At 38.9% G+C, this 18,384-nt stretch overlaps 1 protein-coding gene and 1 non-coding gene across 4 annotated transcripts in view; one reads left to right on the top strand and one right to left on the bottom strand.

The window, feature by feature from the left end:
• Nucleotides 1–18,384, top strand: part of LOC109859330 (sestrin homolog) — a 171,636-nt gene that overhangs the window by 29,433 nt on the left and 123,819 nt on the right. For all 3 annotated transcript variants that reach the window (XM_020437504.1, XM_020437488.1, XM_020437496.1), the window contains one exon: nucleotides 1,532–1,597. In XM_020437504.1, the coding sequence (XP_020293093.1) occupies nucleotides 1,532–1,597 (66 nt within the window). The remainder of the gene's footprint in view (nucleotides 1–1,531; nucleotides 1,598–18,384) is intronic.
• Trnak-cuu lies at nucleotides 1,352–1,424 on the bottom strand. Its single transcript has one exon. It is a non-coding gene; the product is annotated as a tRNA-Lys (tRNA).

Below are 18,384 nucleotides of genomic sequence, written 5' to 3'. Positions count from 1 at the left end.
AAAAAAAAAAAAAAAAAAAAAACGAAATGAATCGCACATTTACATCCCGTAAAATATATCGCAATTGCGAAAACGAGACAAAAATAGAAACGGTGCGGATTCAAAGTGTCTAAATAAAGAGAAAAAGAAAACAAACACACACCCGTCTTAGACCCCCTCCCGGCAACTTCGTAGTATTTCAGTGTCATTCTCTTTTCTTCGGTCTTCTTTCTTCACGCCCGCGCAAGGACACCGCGTGTAAAGTAAACTCGGACGTTTGTCTTTGAGCGATGAAAGTGGATCGTAAAAATAATGGTCTGTCTTTGAAAATTCTCGGGATCAAAGTTACGCACTATTGATTTAAAAATATCTTCGTGAGAACGACGCTTGTGTGTGTCATTCAATTTTGTAAGAGAGAAAGAAGAAGAACAAAAAAAAAAAAACAATCTATTGATAACTTATTCTCGACGTAAATTGAAAAAAACAATCGTGTGTCTCTCTCGCGTAAATTGCACTCGACGAAAGAAAAAATAAGATGGGTGAATTTGCGAGAAAATTACAAGATAAATTAAGCAACGTGCGATGGACACACGTTTTCGTCGTTGTATTGGCAAGGGCGAGGGAGAAAAAGAAAAAAGTGAATTGCGTGGCGCGTTGTAGAAATGTGAATTCGCGCTGTTTCGGCCGACGGTTATACTCGCCGATATTGTCACACTCGAGGCCGATCGATACAACTTGTGTGTAAAGCTTTATACATAGTGTAGAACGGTTTTCAGACACGAAGCCGACAGAAAGTCAGGAAAAGGAGACTATACGTAAAACACAGCGTATCGTATCGCGATACCGATAATCGTGTATAAATTTGCTAGATAATTTTTCTATTTTTACGTGCAATTGAATTGCATTGGGAAACAAACATTTTGCGATATATTTGCTGATGACGTGAGATATTAATTACGATAACATTGGACAAAAACAAACGTACATGAAACATACATGTTTTTTTTTTTTTTTTTTTTTTTTTTTTTTTTTTTGTATAAAATTCCAACACGATTATTTATTATTACATCATTTCTTCTTGATAATATTTGTTGAAGTCTATTAATTGTTTGGTCTACTAATATATTTACACATGATATACACCGTTTATTGCGTAAAATTAATAAAACTATTTTTGTTTAATGTAACAAAAAAATTTACTTGTTTTTTGCTTTTATAATTTAATATTTTTATACGTTTCACAATAAAAAGTCTGCTTTTATTTTTATCGCGACGCACAAAAATATTACTTAAAAATATTTTTCATTAATTATTACTAATTGTATATTTTTACGTAATATAACATAAAAAAAAAATTAAAAAAAAAATATACCGCCCAACGTGGGGCTCGAACCCACGACCCTGAGATTAAGAGTCTCATGCTCTACCGACTGAGCTAGCCGGGCGCTCGGGAGAGAGATCTCTTCTTTACGGTATTTCAAACGGACGTTACGCGCAGAGATGCAATACAATCAGAAATTGAAAAATTTTTTTTCTTTTTTTTTTGGTACAGGATAGAGGACTTCCAGTACCAGTACCGGCTTTCGACGGACCTAGTGCCTTCGTCCCTCTCTCGGAGGTAAGTAAAATTGCATGCTCGTTGCTTTTTTTTTTTTTACAGAAATTAATAACTCGTATCTATAACCAACAAGTATACGAGTCCACTCTCGTTTTCTCGAATTTTTTTAATTGAATTTCTAAAAAGAGACAAATGTAAAATCCGTCAAAATTCGACAGATGGAAAAAAATGACGTGCGATTAGCGGTAATGTACGTTACTTTTGAAAACAAAGCGTCTTCCTTTTTTTTTTTTTTTGCAGTTTTATCGCATCAACACGTATGTACTTTAAATGTTTTGCCATCGGTGGTATCATGCTATCTTATGCAAAAAACGAAATTTGCAATTCAATACCGAGTACAAAACAACACGCTGTGATGTAAATAAAAAAACAACCACGTACGCGATGTATTTGGCGTTGCAGTTTTAAATAATATTCAGAATATATAATCTCTCTCTCTCGGTTTTGTTGTCTCTGCAAGGACGATTTATCACACTCGTAAAGAGCGTTATTTATAATTGTTTCCGCGCGGTTAAATTTAGTTCGAAATATTTCGATACGCATATTTCTTGTTAGTTAATATCAAACGCGACTTTTTTCCCGCAACTGAACTGGAGGTGTGTGCGCGTCTCGTGAGAATATAAATTTATGAATCCGCGATCGGCGATGCGTTAAATAAACGTTCGGTTTTTTTTTTATTCTTACGTGTTTTATTTTCGTTTATTTTAAGAGATTCGTACGGATAACTGAATTATTATCGCTCGTGAGCGGTGCTGCAAAAAGTGGGACGTGAAAAACGAATCGGTTGACGTTACCGCGAAATCTGGGCCATCGCATTGGCGCCATCGTAGCGCTTGATGATTTTGCCAGCTGATTGGCAATGGTCGGTAAACGAGCCGGCTTTGACGATTGGTTCACGCTGTACCGAGTGTCGGAGCCAGTCTACGATTTCTTGTACCCCGATGATCTTTAATTTACTCTCATTAAGCGCCTACTCCGCTGTAGCTGTGATACGTTCTTGCACCATGTACATGAAGAGAACTACATTGCCGATTCAGTGGACAGAAAATTTTCTGCAAATATTTTTGAAATCTTTTGTCCGTAGTTGTGAAAAAATGATATGCAAAAGTTATATAATGAACGCTTGACAGAATATTTTATTCTTTTATGTTGAATTATGTAATTATGTAATTTTCTTTAACATTGTTCTACAGTTTTTAACAGAGCTAGAAATTGTTATATATTCAGTGAAATTGTTTGAGAGTGTATTAAACATAAATTCAATTTTTCAATATTTTTCTAAATTGCAAGTTTTGAAGTTCTATATTTTACATCAATACATGTATATCAAGAAACACACAGATAGGGATATTGATTGCTGCGGTGCTCGGTAGGTGGCGCCAATGATCAAGTTATCGCGCGCAGCTTCGGAGAGCGTAATTAGCAACGAGTAATTGTCACTGTTCGACACAATCGCGGCATTTTAGTGTATTGCTGATTCGATCGGAAATGTTGAAGAAATTTTTAAAATTTTTTAAAAGTCACGTACGGAAGAATTTGTACTTTTTTAAATAATTCGACAAAAAAAATTTAAATTAACTGTCTATCAATTGTGAATTATCACATTGGTCAGTAATATCATTAATTGATAATATTATTTAATTGCTGTATAAATTTTAATGTATTTTAATTTTTTATAATATAAATGATCTATGTGCGTGAATCTCCGCCCGCATATCGCGTTAGAAAATCGCTCATGCAACGCACCGCACATACATTAATGAGAAACTCACTTTGCAGCGCGTTGCAATTTATGTTATGATTATTAATAAATTTATTGCAATATCTCTGTGAACTAAAAGTTATCGCGAGCCGGTGCGCGATCGTTATTATCGGGATAAAGTATTGCGTAATGCGGATCGGAATGGGGAATCTCGCGATTTTTGATTTATTTGTTTGCGCGTCACTATCGGATTTAATGCGCTCGGCTCGGATAAGATAATGATTCGCGCTGATTAATGCGCGCGTTTACGTAATGCACGAAAAAAAATGTACATGCTCGAATTATCGCATAAAACGTGTGTCGAATTAGCAATAATTATCCGCACGTGCAACGCAACGTGGATATCGGTTTGTTTTCTTGCCGCGTAGAGAGAAAAGATACTCTGTCGTAAATAAATAAATTTATCGTTATATACGCACAAATCGGACAGCTTTAAATTTTGAAAAATTTGAAAAATAAGTGTGAAATTAAATTTTCCACACAGGTCAAAGTATTGTTGTCAAAGTACATTTCATTACATAGTATTTATAAACAAATTTAAAAGTGTTGTTACGTGCAATTTGAAATGTGATCAAGAAGAGAGACTTTATTTATTATTATGTCACTGAAAGTGACATAATACGTAGTGTGCAAAAAGTGATTACAGTGTACTTTTCTTGAGCCGTGCGGCAAATCGCACAGGTAAGTGACAAAAGATTATATATAATTTTTCCTCAGATAAATCGTACACACGCGATCATTTTATTAAGGCAAAACAAAAAAATCGAATTGTTTTACATAAGAGTAACAACGACAGACAAAAAAAAATGTAGTTTTGCCTGTCTCTGTTATTCTCCACGTACATAAAAAAAAAGAAAAAAAAACAAAAACGTGCACGAGAGATGAAGCAAACAAGCTGGTTGAGACGGATGACGGCAAGGAATACGCTTTGAAATGATAGCGGTATTATATGTTATTCTCATATGTGTGGAATATTTCCCAGAAATATCATTTCAGAACAGCAGTCAGTTTTTTTTATTACGCGCGAGCATTACGTGTTACAAATGTTTTCCGAGTCGTGTAATCGTCGAGAGACACGCGAACGTTTTTCGCGACATATATATTTTTAGTACTTTAAATACTTTTTTAACACAAAAAGAAAAAAAAGAGAAAGAGATCTCTCGAGGGAAGAAAGGTGTGATGTATGGCTTATTGATTCTTCTGTCATCCTTACATTCTTCGGCGTTGCCGAACACGAAGTGACGATCGATCATCGGGAGAACTGAGATATCAACCGGTGATGTATCGCCGCGCACCCCGGTCGACGATTTTTATTATTTTTCCAGATCCGCGCGCAAGAGAGAATAAGAGAGAGAGAGAGAGAGAAAGATATCTTGTGTTACTGACACTCGATTCATTTGTCATGCGCGTAATATCACGGTCGCGCGATATTATCCTTGGATGCGGACATGAATAGATATTGCAGAAAGAAACCGCGCGTACGTTGGATTTATGCATGTATGTAAAAGGGGCGTAACCGCTTGCTACCGCGGAAGATAACTAACCTACCGCGATTCTAGATGGAAACGATATTATATGTGCGGAATATTATGAATTTTCTTCCCTCTTTATATGAAAGAGACATATTACGCTGTTATTTTTCACGTTTTCAAAAGGTAACGAATTACGCGCTTACACGTATCTCCGCTCTTTTTTTCGGGAGGGGGAATTTTTGTTTTTTTGTTTTTTTTTTTCTACTAAAGAAATATTATTACTCGCCGTTTTATATTCGCCGGCATTTTTTTATTGCGGCAGATTATTAGAGAAAATGTATTTTCTCTCTCTCTCGTACTACAATCGCGCCTCACATCCGCGCCGGTCAATTTCCACAAGATATTATCGAACGTTCTTGCCTCGCGATAGAGTTTTCCTTCAGACACATCGACAAATCGTGCGTGATAGCATCGAGAATAGCTCTCGAATAAACCAAGTTTCATCTTTATCCGGAAAATTGTACAGCGCGCAATCGTCGGAACGTTGTTTTGCGAAAATGAGATAAAAGCGACGGTCGCGCGCGCTTTGTAAGCGCCTTTCGGAGATCGATTCGCGCGCGGCATGTCGCCGAGGAGATACTCGAGGTTTTGAAGAAAAAAAAAAAAAGAAAACAAATTATCATAATAAAGCAGCACGTGGGAGGCGAGATAAAGACACGCGCGGGAATCTTGTTCGGGTCAATAAGATATTGTTCCTTGGGTCAAGCGAATCTCCGCTCATACGTGCCTCATACACGAGCTCCATTAGAGTCCGAATTGAATCTTCGATCTCATTTGTTCTTTTTTTCGCTTGGAAGCGATCTGTATATTGCACAATCAGCCGCTGATAACGCGCTTGTGGATGAACTATTGTGGACGACGCGGACGTTTCGTATTCTACTTCGAATCTACTGTTTCTCCGCATTTTTCTCGGAATTTAGAATTTAAATATGTGTTCGGAAAATCCCTCTTCCTTCCCCCCACCCGCGATGTTATTCTCGCATTATTGTCAGACGTCAAAGTCGAAGCACCTCTTCTTCTATCAACCGGAAATAAATTTGGACTTTGTATCATCACCTTTTCATTTCTACATTGTGATTTTTTTTCCCCCCCAGTAAAGTGATCAATATTAATTGCGTGGGATTTTGCGTTCGCTTAGTCCGAGTTTAAAGTCCGCCGCACACGAAGAGCGCTTCGCTGTGATGTAAGAGTTGCGACGCGGTTCATCGCGCTAATGACCTTGACTAACGCTTAAACTCGGTTGCACCGCCATTTCGATATCTCGCCGTGCGCGGTGTGTATCTAAAGTGACCAAAGATTTACTCGGGGTATTTAAGACCGGTTTAATTGGGACGGTTACCAATTCCGAGTGTTATCAGCGCCGAGTGTATTAAGATAAACAAAACCGATCGTTAATTTTCTTTCCTCATTATTTCGTATCCGTTAATCCGCACACAAACGATGTATTCATTAGAAATAAAAATAAACAAAATTTCGCGAAGAATTAAAAGATAACGTTACTTAGATAACATTGTTTAGATGATCTCAATAAAAGGGGGATACGTCGTGCCAAAAACCTGAGTATCACAGCAGCGGTTCACGTGCCAGGTTCGAAGTGGAATCCCGGTAGCGCGGTCTCTTAGCGAGCAGTTGGAAATCGGCACTCGATTCGTAAAGATTGTTCGCAATCGGCTAATAAATCGAGGATCGTTTCGCATCGGACATGTATTGTCGCTGATCGGCCGCCGTGACATTTTTTTGCGATTTGTTCGCGCGCGAGTGTGATTAATATAATTATTTAAATAAACTTCTTTCTATTTTTTTTTAGCGCGTGTCGTTTATTAAACTCTCTTACACAGCGAACGATCAGTTCATCAACATCTTCGATCTGTTTTCCGATTCTTCTTTTTTTTTTTTTTTTTGCGCGCGCGCGCGAAAATTGAGCGCACTAGTGTAAAAAACTACCGATCGTATTTACGGTCCCTTATCTGCTCCGTGTGACGTCATCTGTTACATCTATATATGATTATCTACGGGTCGTTGACATCCCGTTTGTCTTCTTTAACGTGCGTCAATTGCCGCTGGTGCTTGCGTGCGTTTTATCAATTCGACGTAATGGCTCCTATGAATAGAAGGTGGCAATTGCTTTAATTTCGCAGTCGGCGCGTTTTGAAAGATGTTCCAATAAGCGAGGAGACGCGACGGTCGCGACTGTCTATTATTGTTGTGCGAAAATTTATGTTTCCGCGCGCGAACAGTCGCGCTCGATTTAATTCGTTACAACGATGAAATTTCTACAAAAAAAAAAAAAAAAAAAAAAAAAAAATGTGTTTCCATCAAAAAAAGCAACAACTAATTGCGCGCTACAAATGCGTTTCCGAAAATGCAGCTTCCGATCGACGCGGTCCGCAGCAGAACCCCGGTATATGTGTCACGTGCGTCGCCGCTTAATTACGTTACACCTAGTTACGAAACCAATAAACCGTCGTCAAAGCAATTTCCATGGTAACGATGAAACGGCGCTGCGCGACATTCGAAACCGTACGTCTGATTTGCAACAACTGCAAATGACAAATCGAGCCTGAAATTACGGTTTATCATATATAAATTCGATGTAACTCGCGTCAGATGAGCACTTACGAAATTTTATCCTTTTTTTTTTTTTTTTTTTATTTTAATGTTTTTTTGTGAAAATTGCCGCGTACAAATTTTGCATGCTTTTTCTTTTACGACGCAAACTGACGTTTTTCGAGCTTTTTCTGGCTTGTAATTGTATTAAAAAAAAATATGTATATATAGATATATATATATATATTTTCTGTATACCCGTTGTGCGTGCAGCATCGTGGTGTATCAAAAGCGTAACGATGTTATAGGCCGTAAACGCAATTACATCGCACCGCGTTTATTGGAAGCTTTCCCGTCGCGCTGCGCGTTAATGACTCTCCCACCATTTTTCGCTCGCGACGATATCATTGAAGCAAAAATAGGATGCGCTCGCGAGCGCGAGGAGATAACGCGAAAAAAAAAAAAGACCGGGGAGGTCGATTGAATCGGCTAGATTTTTCACGTAAATCTGGCGCGCGCACCATTTAGCGCGCGCTTGTTTGGATATGCCTCTGCGCAAATATAAAATACCCCGGGAATGGAAATGATATCTCGGAAATATGTTTCGGCGAGCGAATTGAAAATGAGCGTTACACATTTTGGTGCAAGCTTCTCCGTTCGCAGAGGTAGAGAATGTTGTATTTCTCTGATGAAATGTGTGTCGACGTAATCGCGTTAATTCCACTCGCGGGGATTAGCTTCGAAATGAAGTTCGTTGTTGCGTCGGAGACAGATCTGCAGTTTGCGATCTCTGTCGTGAGAAAGAGAGAGCAAATTGCTAGAAGGTTATTTTGTTCTTGATTTTATTTCTGAATTTTATCTGTCGCAACGGAGCCAGTGCCTCGCGGAAGCGCTACTTAACGCTGACAAGTACATGTGCGAAAGTATGTCAAGAGAGAGAAATATAATTCAGAAACTCGCGCGCGCGCGAGCGGGTAAATATGTTTTTTTTTTCTTTTTTTTCTCGATACTCGAGACGATGTTTGATCTGCTTAGATCGTATCGCACTTATCGCGTGTGTGCTTTATCAAGTTTTAGCGGGGAAGAAGGATATTTGAGGATTCCATCGAGATTTATTACGTGCGCAAACTCTTTCGAGTGTCTTATCATCTTCGTGTCGATCATCTCTTCGCGTGAGACCTCCTCTTACTCCGTGTTGCTTTTTGAATTATTATTATCGCAAGAGGAATTATTCTAGTTTGTTGATTATTTATCTCGTCTTATCGTACGATTTAATTGTTGTGCGCTCTCTGTATCTCTCTCTCTCTCTTTACTGTCAAAGGTGACATACAACAATGATATCGACGCGATCACGGCCGTTTTCTCGTTCGGTTGTTCTTCTCTCATACGGATTTTTCCGCTGCAAAATAATTAGCTTTCGAAACAAACTCGCGAACGTTTGCAAAGAGCAGAAGCCACAAGATAGATATTGAACTGATATGGATTTGGTTTCGCAATCAATCCTCGGCTTTATGAACATTTCAAAAAAACTTCCAAGTTTTAACAGCAAACATTTTTAACGATTAAATCGGGGACTAAATATAGTGTCTGAGCGTTCTGGCAATTTAACGGAGCATTAATTTAATAACACACACACACACACATATACATACATACAGATTTCAGTGAGCGCAATTACACGGTTGTTTTACAGAGATATTTATTTCCTCGAATTGCGAGTCGCCGAGAGTATCATTGGTTTTCTTTGTCGAGTGTAGAGTTTCATTACTATCGACGTTTGCTTTTATACTTTCAGCGGGTGGTCGGCGACTCGAGCTAAAACACGAGTTCTCTTTATAGAACATAGCATTGTTCGAGCTCTGATTTCTGATTCCCGATGACAAACACAAGCGTCAGTTTACCGAAGAGACCCCCTCTCCGATTCGTCACTTGTCTTGATTATCTGTCTTAAAATATCAGCCGACAACTACACTTCGAGTAGCGCGTTTATCGCTCGAACGTGTGTAACGATTTGATAAATTTTTAACGTAGCGTACGGCTTATGAAGTAAAAAAAAAAACTCAATAATTAGCCTTTTAAAGACCCGTCAATTTTTTGATAGTTTTTTCACTGTGTGTCAATTAAAAGACTTTATAAAACGTTTGCCACACGTTTTAAAAATGAACTCTCCGTAACGTTAAATAAAAATGTAACCGTAGACAAAACATTGTTAGAGCAACTACTGGAAGAAATCAATACGTGCCAATTATTATCGGAAGGATGGCCGTAACCGAAGAAGTTCGATTGCGCTATTATCGCTCGAACATTATTTACATCGATCTTGTAACGTATTATTAATGTCAAACAAACTTTGCGAAAATTATTCACGATTATAATGTTTGAAAAATAAAGTTTCAAAAGAACGTGTCGAGAAGAAGATAAACTTCCGTTCGTTGGCGATAAACTCCGCGTCGCGACCAACGCGTGCGAGTTGGACGGAATATAAGAGCGCGTGTTTTCAAACATTCATTTGTTGATTAACAATAACGCGTTAAACCAATTCGAATGCAACAATTTGGTGTTTCTTGCAGATTTTCGTGTGTCTCGTGAAACTCGCATTTCAAGGAGAGTTTCAAGACGGCGCCGCAAGTATCTCTCCGTTGAATAGTTTCTCCCAAGTTTACAAATCAAGTTAGCTCGCTGAGAAATTTCTTCATATTACATCGGAGCGGTAATAGTTGCGAGAGAGAGAAAGAGAGAGAGAGAGAGAGAGAGAGAGAGAGAGCGCATACGTAGAAAGCAGATTAATCGTGCGTCAGAGCGCAAATTTGGGAAACGCGAGACTTGAAGAATGTGCGGGAGAAAAAGAATATATTTCAAATTTAGTTAAAATTAACATTTTTATATGTCTGAGAAAGAGAGAGAGAGAAACATGCATTGTTTTAATAAAAAAGTTACCTTCGATCACAAAACAAACAGGGGGGAAAGAAGAAAAGAGATAAACAATACGAGTTCTTACGCAAATAAAAAAAATAAAAAATAAAAAAAAACAGAAAATTTGAATAACATGCTGCTGTAAAATTACCGTTGTTATATAATTTCTGAACGAAATCGAGCTCAAAGCCGACGAGGAGTCGGCTCTTTAAAACACCGATATTCCGCTTCCACACTCAACTATACGTCAAACTCTTCTTCTTTTTCCTCGCTTATAAGTAATTTTTCTCGTTGAATTATACAACGCAACGCTTATCGCTCGGAAACGTTCATGAATACGGCGTCTTATCTTTAATAGCAAAAGTTGCATCGTTATTGCATATTTATGTGAAGATAAAGATATCCGACGCAAAGTGCATTTGCAAAACTAAAAAAAAAAAAAAATATTGTGATGGCGTTGAACGCCGCGACAATCTCGCCGGGACAAAGGACAGAGCTTTGTTTGCTTTTTATTATTATTACTATTATTATATTATTCATCTCTTGAAACATGCAATTGAATAAACCGCAAGATGTTTGTCTTCGACCTATTTGTCGGATAATATTATTTCAAAGTTGTTTACGTATTGAATATAGTTTTGAAAAATCACTGTTGCGAAAGAGCGTGCAATTCTCTCTCTCTCTCTCTCTCTCTCTCTCTTTGTTTTTTGTTTTATACTCTGTTCCCCGTTTCAAACAAATCTACCGTGTCGTGTATTAAATTGTTAATGTATTGGGGAGAGGGAGATAGAAACAAAGCGTCACGAACTCGCGAAGCTAAATAGAATCTATTCGACGATGATGCGGGAAGCCAAATACAGAGGAATGCGAAACAAGACGCAAACATCATTGCGTCGAATAATGCACTTTCTCATGCTTGTTTGGGTCTCAGTAGTAGTCTCGGCGCAGTATCCGTTTTAAATCAAACTCGAAGGCGGAAGGTTAGTGCGTAGTATATCTTCGAAGCAATCATATTTGTTCTCACGTCACCGATTGTGAATACCAAGTGGAAAAATTAGCGCTTTGAAAAAACATCAAACATCAAGTTTCCTCATTGTAAATTCATGATTTTTAAGTTGTTGAATAAACAAAAGAACGCGTCTCGTAACCAACTATGCTAAGTAAATGCAAAAATAACAGAAAACGTTTGTTGAGAAAAGTCAATTTGAATTCTCGATACTTCGACGTTTTAAAAATCAAAACAGCAAAGATAAGAATATTTGAGAGCGAAAGAGAGAGAGAGAGACGCGAAGATAAAAAAAATGTAGACAAACGTAATCGGTTCTCCGGTTCACGTGTGTACTTTAGACAAAATTTTATAAGAGAATCACAGAGTCTTACCTAATCTGTATATACAGTTAGAGATTTTAAAATTACGTTAAGATAGACCGGCTAGTGTGGTGGCTGCTAATCAGCTCCGTCGGCCGCGTCCAATTGCGAAGACGGGCGCACGTAGGCGCGCGCGCAGCCGGTTGTAGCCGAGTCGTGTCGTCTCCGCTCTCGCGACCTTCCATTCTTGTCCCGTCCGTCGTTGAGAAAGGAAGTGATACCGTGTGCGTTCTCTCTCTCTATCCATCTATCTATCTCTTTTTCTCTCTTCCTTCTTTCTCTCTTTCTCTGGCACAGAGAATATTAAAGTAACACACGACGACCGCGCGCACTCACACCGAAAATTTCTTTCCACGTGATCTCTCCGGATTTGCGCCACACGAACCCGCGTGTATTTGAAGTGCGTTGTCACGTTTTGTTGGCTGCTTCGTTCGCGAGTTCTCTCCGCATTAGAAGAGCTTCGATGTTAAGAAGGTTCTCACGTGCCGGGATTGCGTGCGACGCCGGAATATAATCAGGTAACGTTGGACAACAATTGCTCATTCGTTTCTATCGCGTTATATTTCCAGATAGATATCGCAAGGTCGAATATCGAAGGTTCGATACAACACGAGCTCGCATTTATTTTCGCGTCACTATCTGATGACGTTTGCCGGTGGAAATGGTAATTCTCATCTTTGTATTTATTTTTATTTTTATTGCGTGTTGACATTGTAGGCGCGATAAAATTTCTACGGAGAAATTTTCATTTTGATAATTTTATTCTTGATTATTGAATTAAAAAACGAACATTGTGTTTCGTGGTTTTTTTTTTTTTTTTTACATCTTCATTTAAACAGAGTTTTCGTACGAGTTTATTACATGAATTTTGTGGTTTTCGCGTTGAAAATAAACTGTGACAGTAATAAACAGTCGCTGCGCGATTGTCTCGAGCTCGTGTGTCTTTCCTTCATTAAGAACATTGTGCGCGTGTAGATATCAACGTTGACCGCGATATCGCGTTTTACCATACGGCGGTTGTAATACGCGCGTAAAATGATCTACGACAAAGTCGTTTACACTGGCTGCTGGATGTGATTACGTATATTACTACAATACAAAAGCGCGATAGGGAAAATGCGCGGCGCGCTCCCGATTCCGCGTAACATCGCGAGATTTGTTTTTCTGGGTCAACCAGAGCGGAGCGCTCTCGTGCGTTTTGGCGACGACGTGCTCTCAAGAGAGAGAGAAAACTTTCACGTTGCGAACATTTTGAAACACAAAGTGACAATATTATGGTAATTATCGCGATATACCTACGTTGCGCGCTCGGTGCAGTTTTATCGCGGTCGTCGTAACGAACGATACAAATTTTTTTCCGAGGTAATATCTTGGAATCTCACATTGTTTATAGCGAGATAATATTTTATTAGAATCATTGATAGATAATATCTGCAAATGTGTGTATATGTATATATTTTTCGATTTTGCAATTATCAATCGATATATCTTGTAAGTAAATGTATGTGTGAGAAACTGTGGTAATAAATTAAAAAAAAAAACAAAAAACAAAAAAAATATGAAGCGTTCGAGAAGCTTTATATTTTTTTTTTTAAATTTATTTGTTACCACAGCATATGTAGCGTATAGCATATTAAACACATGAACCATCAATTAGTTTAATGTTTTATTAGTCTACAAACGAGACGAAACAAAGATCGAAAAATACAGATAAAATGTGAAAAATATTTTTCAATAAATATTTCGTTCAAATAATGTAATATTAAAAATAAAAAGAAAAAACAAAACGATAATATCTCTACTTCAATCGAGCTTTGAAATGTAATTTATCGGTAAAATTCTTACAAAATTGAAGGATTTTATCAACTGCACATTCGGATATTTGATTTATATATTAATTATTTGAATGATACGAGTAATTTTTGCCGTTAAATTACTTAATTGGAACGCAGTAATTTAATTTCCTCCGGAGAGAAGTTACATCTAAATTAATTGAGTCATTTCTCTCAATTTCTATATTTCTTTTCGTGTGTTACATTATTTTCTCTCTCTCTCTTTTTTTCAATTTTTCCATCTGAAGTTGTGTGTATTTTTGATTTTTTGTTTATATATAATGAGAGGGAATTCAATTATCGAAATATAATTGGACGTTTATTGCATTTGTGTCAAACGACGTAAAGTATAACAAGGGGAAGGAAACTTATTTTCTTAATTGTATATGCTTTACTAAGCGGGCCGGTAAAATTGAACGCGACATAATGAAGTTAACGCTAAATCCAGTTAGAGATCGCGATTTCGCTGCTCTTGAGATTACAAGGAATTTATTTGATGATATATATATATATATGTATAGTTTAAATATATACAGCATCTTCCTGAATTAGACGTTTGTTACGGGAAGATCGCTTTCGGTACACTCCCTATGGATTGTTGTCCCGCGCACTTAGTCGCATCTGAAATGCTAATATCGTTCACCGTTTCGTTGTGTAAACACAACGGCGCAGGTATCCGGTCCTTGTACCTGTTTGTACGTAAACGCATATTCTCGATGAATTATCGCCCATTGTATAAATATCAGATTAAACATCGACCGAATTAAATGACTTCACGCGGATTCTCTCCAACGCGCGTTCGTATGTAAAAAATATTCCACTTTTCAAGGTAACCAAGGTAAATGCCAACTTGATCCGGTCTTTCGTTTGGCTTCCGCAAAATCTATAACGCGAGAACTTTCTGCGTAGAAAAAAGAATTGTATGCGCGCCGACTACAATAAATTAACAATTCCGCGTTATGTTTTCTGTCACCTTTAACACACACACACACACACACACACACCGATTTGATTAACGCGGTCACACCGAGCGTTTTCGCGTATATATCGCGCGAGCGGTTTTAATTGAACAATTGAATTTCAGAAAGAAATTTTATTCTTTTAATTAAAGGATTATGTAAACGCGCTCGTTCGCTCGCGTTCGCTTGCGCGCGCGCGCGCGCTCAGGCTACGCCGGCAATCGGAAGAGAAGACGACGCGAATCGAAGAGCATAATTATTCTTATGACGCAATTTCTTTAATGAGTATTTCAAAGCGCGACTTTGCTTCGCGTCTCATTTGCCTAATGAGTGTCGAGAGCAAAGCGAAGCTGCTTTTTGCAGCTGGTCTTTGCTGAGGTTTTACACGTCGGAATATTTCAATGTGTATATTACTATGTAAACCTAGCTTATCCGCTGAATAATTTAACTTTGACGTCGCTGCACGACTGTTGTTCTTTTTACGCCGTACTATGTACTTACCTAAAGTTTCGGAAGAAGAAGAGGAAGAAGTAGTAGAAGAAGAGGAAGAAGAAGACGAAGAAGAAGAAGAAGAAGAAAGATCGGCTTTAAGCAGAGCACTTTGCGCTTAGTTTCAAACACGGAAAAATAGTTTGGAAAACATATCGCGTACTTGAATTATTGTCAAAAAATTTTTAATTATTCGTCTCGTGTAATATGTTACGCAAAATATTTAATTTATTCGGCAATTGAATTTATTTTGGAGCACAATTCGTCCTCGTCCTCTTCTCTGTCGTTTACACTTCCGCAAAAGTTGTCGGAACAACGACGACTGAACGAATGGAACTTTCGTTTGCGAATTTGGATTATTTCTCGCGAAAGCGCGGTGCAAAAGAAAGCGACGCGTTTGAAGAGAAAGAAGGAAACGAAACAGACGCTCCACGCAGATTCGATCCGTCGCGAACTCCCGTATGTTACTTTTTTTTCGCGTTCACGCGCATAATTTTCATACGCCGTCGCGTATTTAATCGCGTTTACTCGAGGCATTTACATAGATGGAAATATTATTACCGGCGCAGTAGTTCACGGTTGTCTATTATTCGTTATTTAATGCTTCACGGTTGCTCCGCGCCCATGAATCGCATGAAAGAATTAATTTATCTCCTCTGAAGCCTCTTCGGTCGCTTCCGAGGGGAGGAGGGGAGGAAAGAGTACGCGTTTTAATAATTTTCGGACAAGTCACACCTCTCGTGAAAACTCGACGCTTTTTTTTTTTTCTCACTCACCGGGAAGAGAAAACCATAATCTGTATAGTACGAAAAAAGCTCTCTTTTATCATCGCGTATACACGCTGTTCTCGCGCGCGCGCGCGCGAAAGAAGGATATTTTACTCGTCTGTCCGTTTCGGTAAAAGCGGAGAATTCCGGACGCGCGCGACGACAGACGCGTTCTTTTTCGACGACGACGGGATAGAGAAATTTTCGCCGCCGCGCCATGGGAGGACAATGAGCGTCGCGCGTGAAAAAAAAAGAAAAAAAAAAAACGATTATAGGATTTCTGTCGACGCGAACCGCGGCCGAATCCGTTGTCGGGTCCGTTGATCTGAATCGTTGCAAATCCGCGAGTAATGAACGTGTATTAGTTCGGGAACGTTCTCCGGGGAACGTTCCATTCTTCCGGATTTCGCTTGTTGTTCACACTAACGAGAACAAACAATTGTCACACGCTACATACGTGTGCGTTAAACTCGTAGTAATTTACATATATATACATTTACGTAATAAAAATATTCAAAATTTTGTTTGATGGTAAGAAAGAAAAAAGGGGGAAGGATTCAAGCTGCTCGGAATTGAATATCTCCGCGAGTGATTCTCCAAAGAGTGAAAATCTCTCTCTTGATAAGAAGGCCGTTCGAAATAAAAAAAAAAAAAAAAAAAAAAAACGAACAAACTATTTCGCGAGCTACACTTTATACATTCGCCGCTATTCGCATTTCCTCGACATGACGAGCTGGCGGTTTTCCCTACCGTGTTTTCGCTACTGTGCATTCCACGCGCGCGCGCGCGCTGCGCCGCGTTTTTCGACCAAATTGCGGCATCAAAGGGCCCGTTGTGATTTGCTCACGAAACAAAAGACTACAAAGGCCTTTGCAAATGACATGATCCCTTTCCAACGTTCCGTCGCTTCTTTCAACACACAACGTACACACAAAGCAGATCGGAAAATCATTTTATTTCCCGATGAAACTCCAGGATTTTATCTGTATTTTGTTTTTTTGTTTTTTTTGTTTTTTGTATCGAAGAGTCCGAGTATGATTAACGCGAGTTTAAACGCGAGTTATTAAATTATTGTAACTGCGATTATGACGGAAGTCAATACAATCTTGACTGATTCGGTTCACGCGATTCGATCCAAATCGAGATGAGAGACACGCGAATAAAGCCGCGAGGTTGTGAGTACTCGCGCGCGCGAAAAGACAACGCACAAGCTTCTTCTTCGTCCGCTGTTTAGCCAAATTAGAAACGTGCCCGCTCTCGTTTCATCATCCGAGACGAAGCAAGTGTCTCGTTACCCGGAACACTCGCCGTTGCAAAAGTCGGGCACCGTTGAAATAACATCGTCAACTTCTTCTTCCCGCGATACTTTGCCACGTAAGTGAAAACACTTTAAAGCGCGTCTCTTTTGCTTAGGAATATTAGAGTTCTTCACACAATCCTCGCGCAACAGCGCCGAAAAGCGTGCGCGTAAGATAAAATCGAGTTGGATTCTTCGAATAACGAATTTCGAGCTATCGCAGAGAAACCGCTTTGTTATTCGTAAGATGTAAAAAAAAAACAAAATTTGTTAATTTTGAGAAGTCTCAAGTTAGAGACGAAACGTTTTGTTTTTTCATGTATTTGAAATTTTGCTTAATATATATTCACCAATTTTACATTTGCTCGATTTTGACCTTTTATCTATCTTGTTTGTTATTTTATAATCTATTTATTGTGTCATTATTCGAAGATAAAATTCGACGCGTCAAAAAACTGCTGCTCGTAAACAGCGGAAAGAGTTTCAAGCGATACGTACGTTTTAACGAGCTCTTTCCTTCTTTTTTAAATATCTTATCGCTTTTCCTAGATATATTAAAACTCTGCGAGTGCTATTTCGGTCGCGATAGAAACGACGATGACGACGACGACGACGACTCTTCGCGCGCGCGCGCGCACACGGATGTGAGAGAAATCTGCCGAGAGTATCTCTCATCCGCGTGACGACGTAATCGAATGAATGAACGGTATCTTGTCGTCGCGATGAGGTGCCGCTCACCTTCGCCGTATCTACGCTTTTAACGCGAGACGCGCGCGCTTTTTGCAAAACTCTTTCCAAGTATGCGCGGAGAAAGTAGTTCAAGTTACACGAGTTTGAAAGCATTCGTCCTGGAATGCGACGAAAAATAGTCACGGCAAGTTTCCCGGAAGCTTCCCGGGAGGAGAAAAGCGACTTATCAACGCGCATCTCGGGAAGAGACTTTGTTCTTGGGCATTGTTTGCTCGAGAGCGCTTTGCACTCCTTGGATCGGCGATTACGAGCGTTTGTAACGTTTGCAGCGTGACGTGTTCTCGATTTTCCTGGGAAAAAACTCTGACTAAGCACGTCGAACGCTTAATATTCTTACACTTTTTGTTTTTGTTTGTTTTTTTTTTTTTTTTTATTTTAATCCTTTTACGTCGATAGAGGAAGAAAGAAACACTTGAGCGAGAACGTCAATGTTATTTCGTTCGTATTCAGTGATATTCTTAGCGCTTATCACAACTCGGTGATAAGATGAAAACTCTCTTTCCTCCGGAGAATAAGGAAGTTCCGAAACGCGTCATTGTGCCGCAATCTCGTAACCTTGCCTTGCAACTTT

This window comes from Pseudomyrmex gracilis, unplaced genomic scaffold (genome assembly GCF_002006095.1).
Source record: "Pseudomyrmex gracilis isolate BER0280 unplaced genomic scaffold, ASM200609v1 scaffold_7, whole genome shotgun sequence".
Classification (NCBI taxonomy): Eukaryota; Metazoa; Arthropoda; class Insecta; order Hymenoptera; family Formicidae; genus Pseudomyrmex; species Pseudomyrmex gracilis.
The sequence above is the reverse complement of the archived record's forward strand: the minus strand, read 5'-3'. Positions and strand labels throughout refer to the sequence as shown.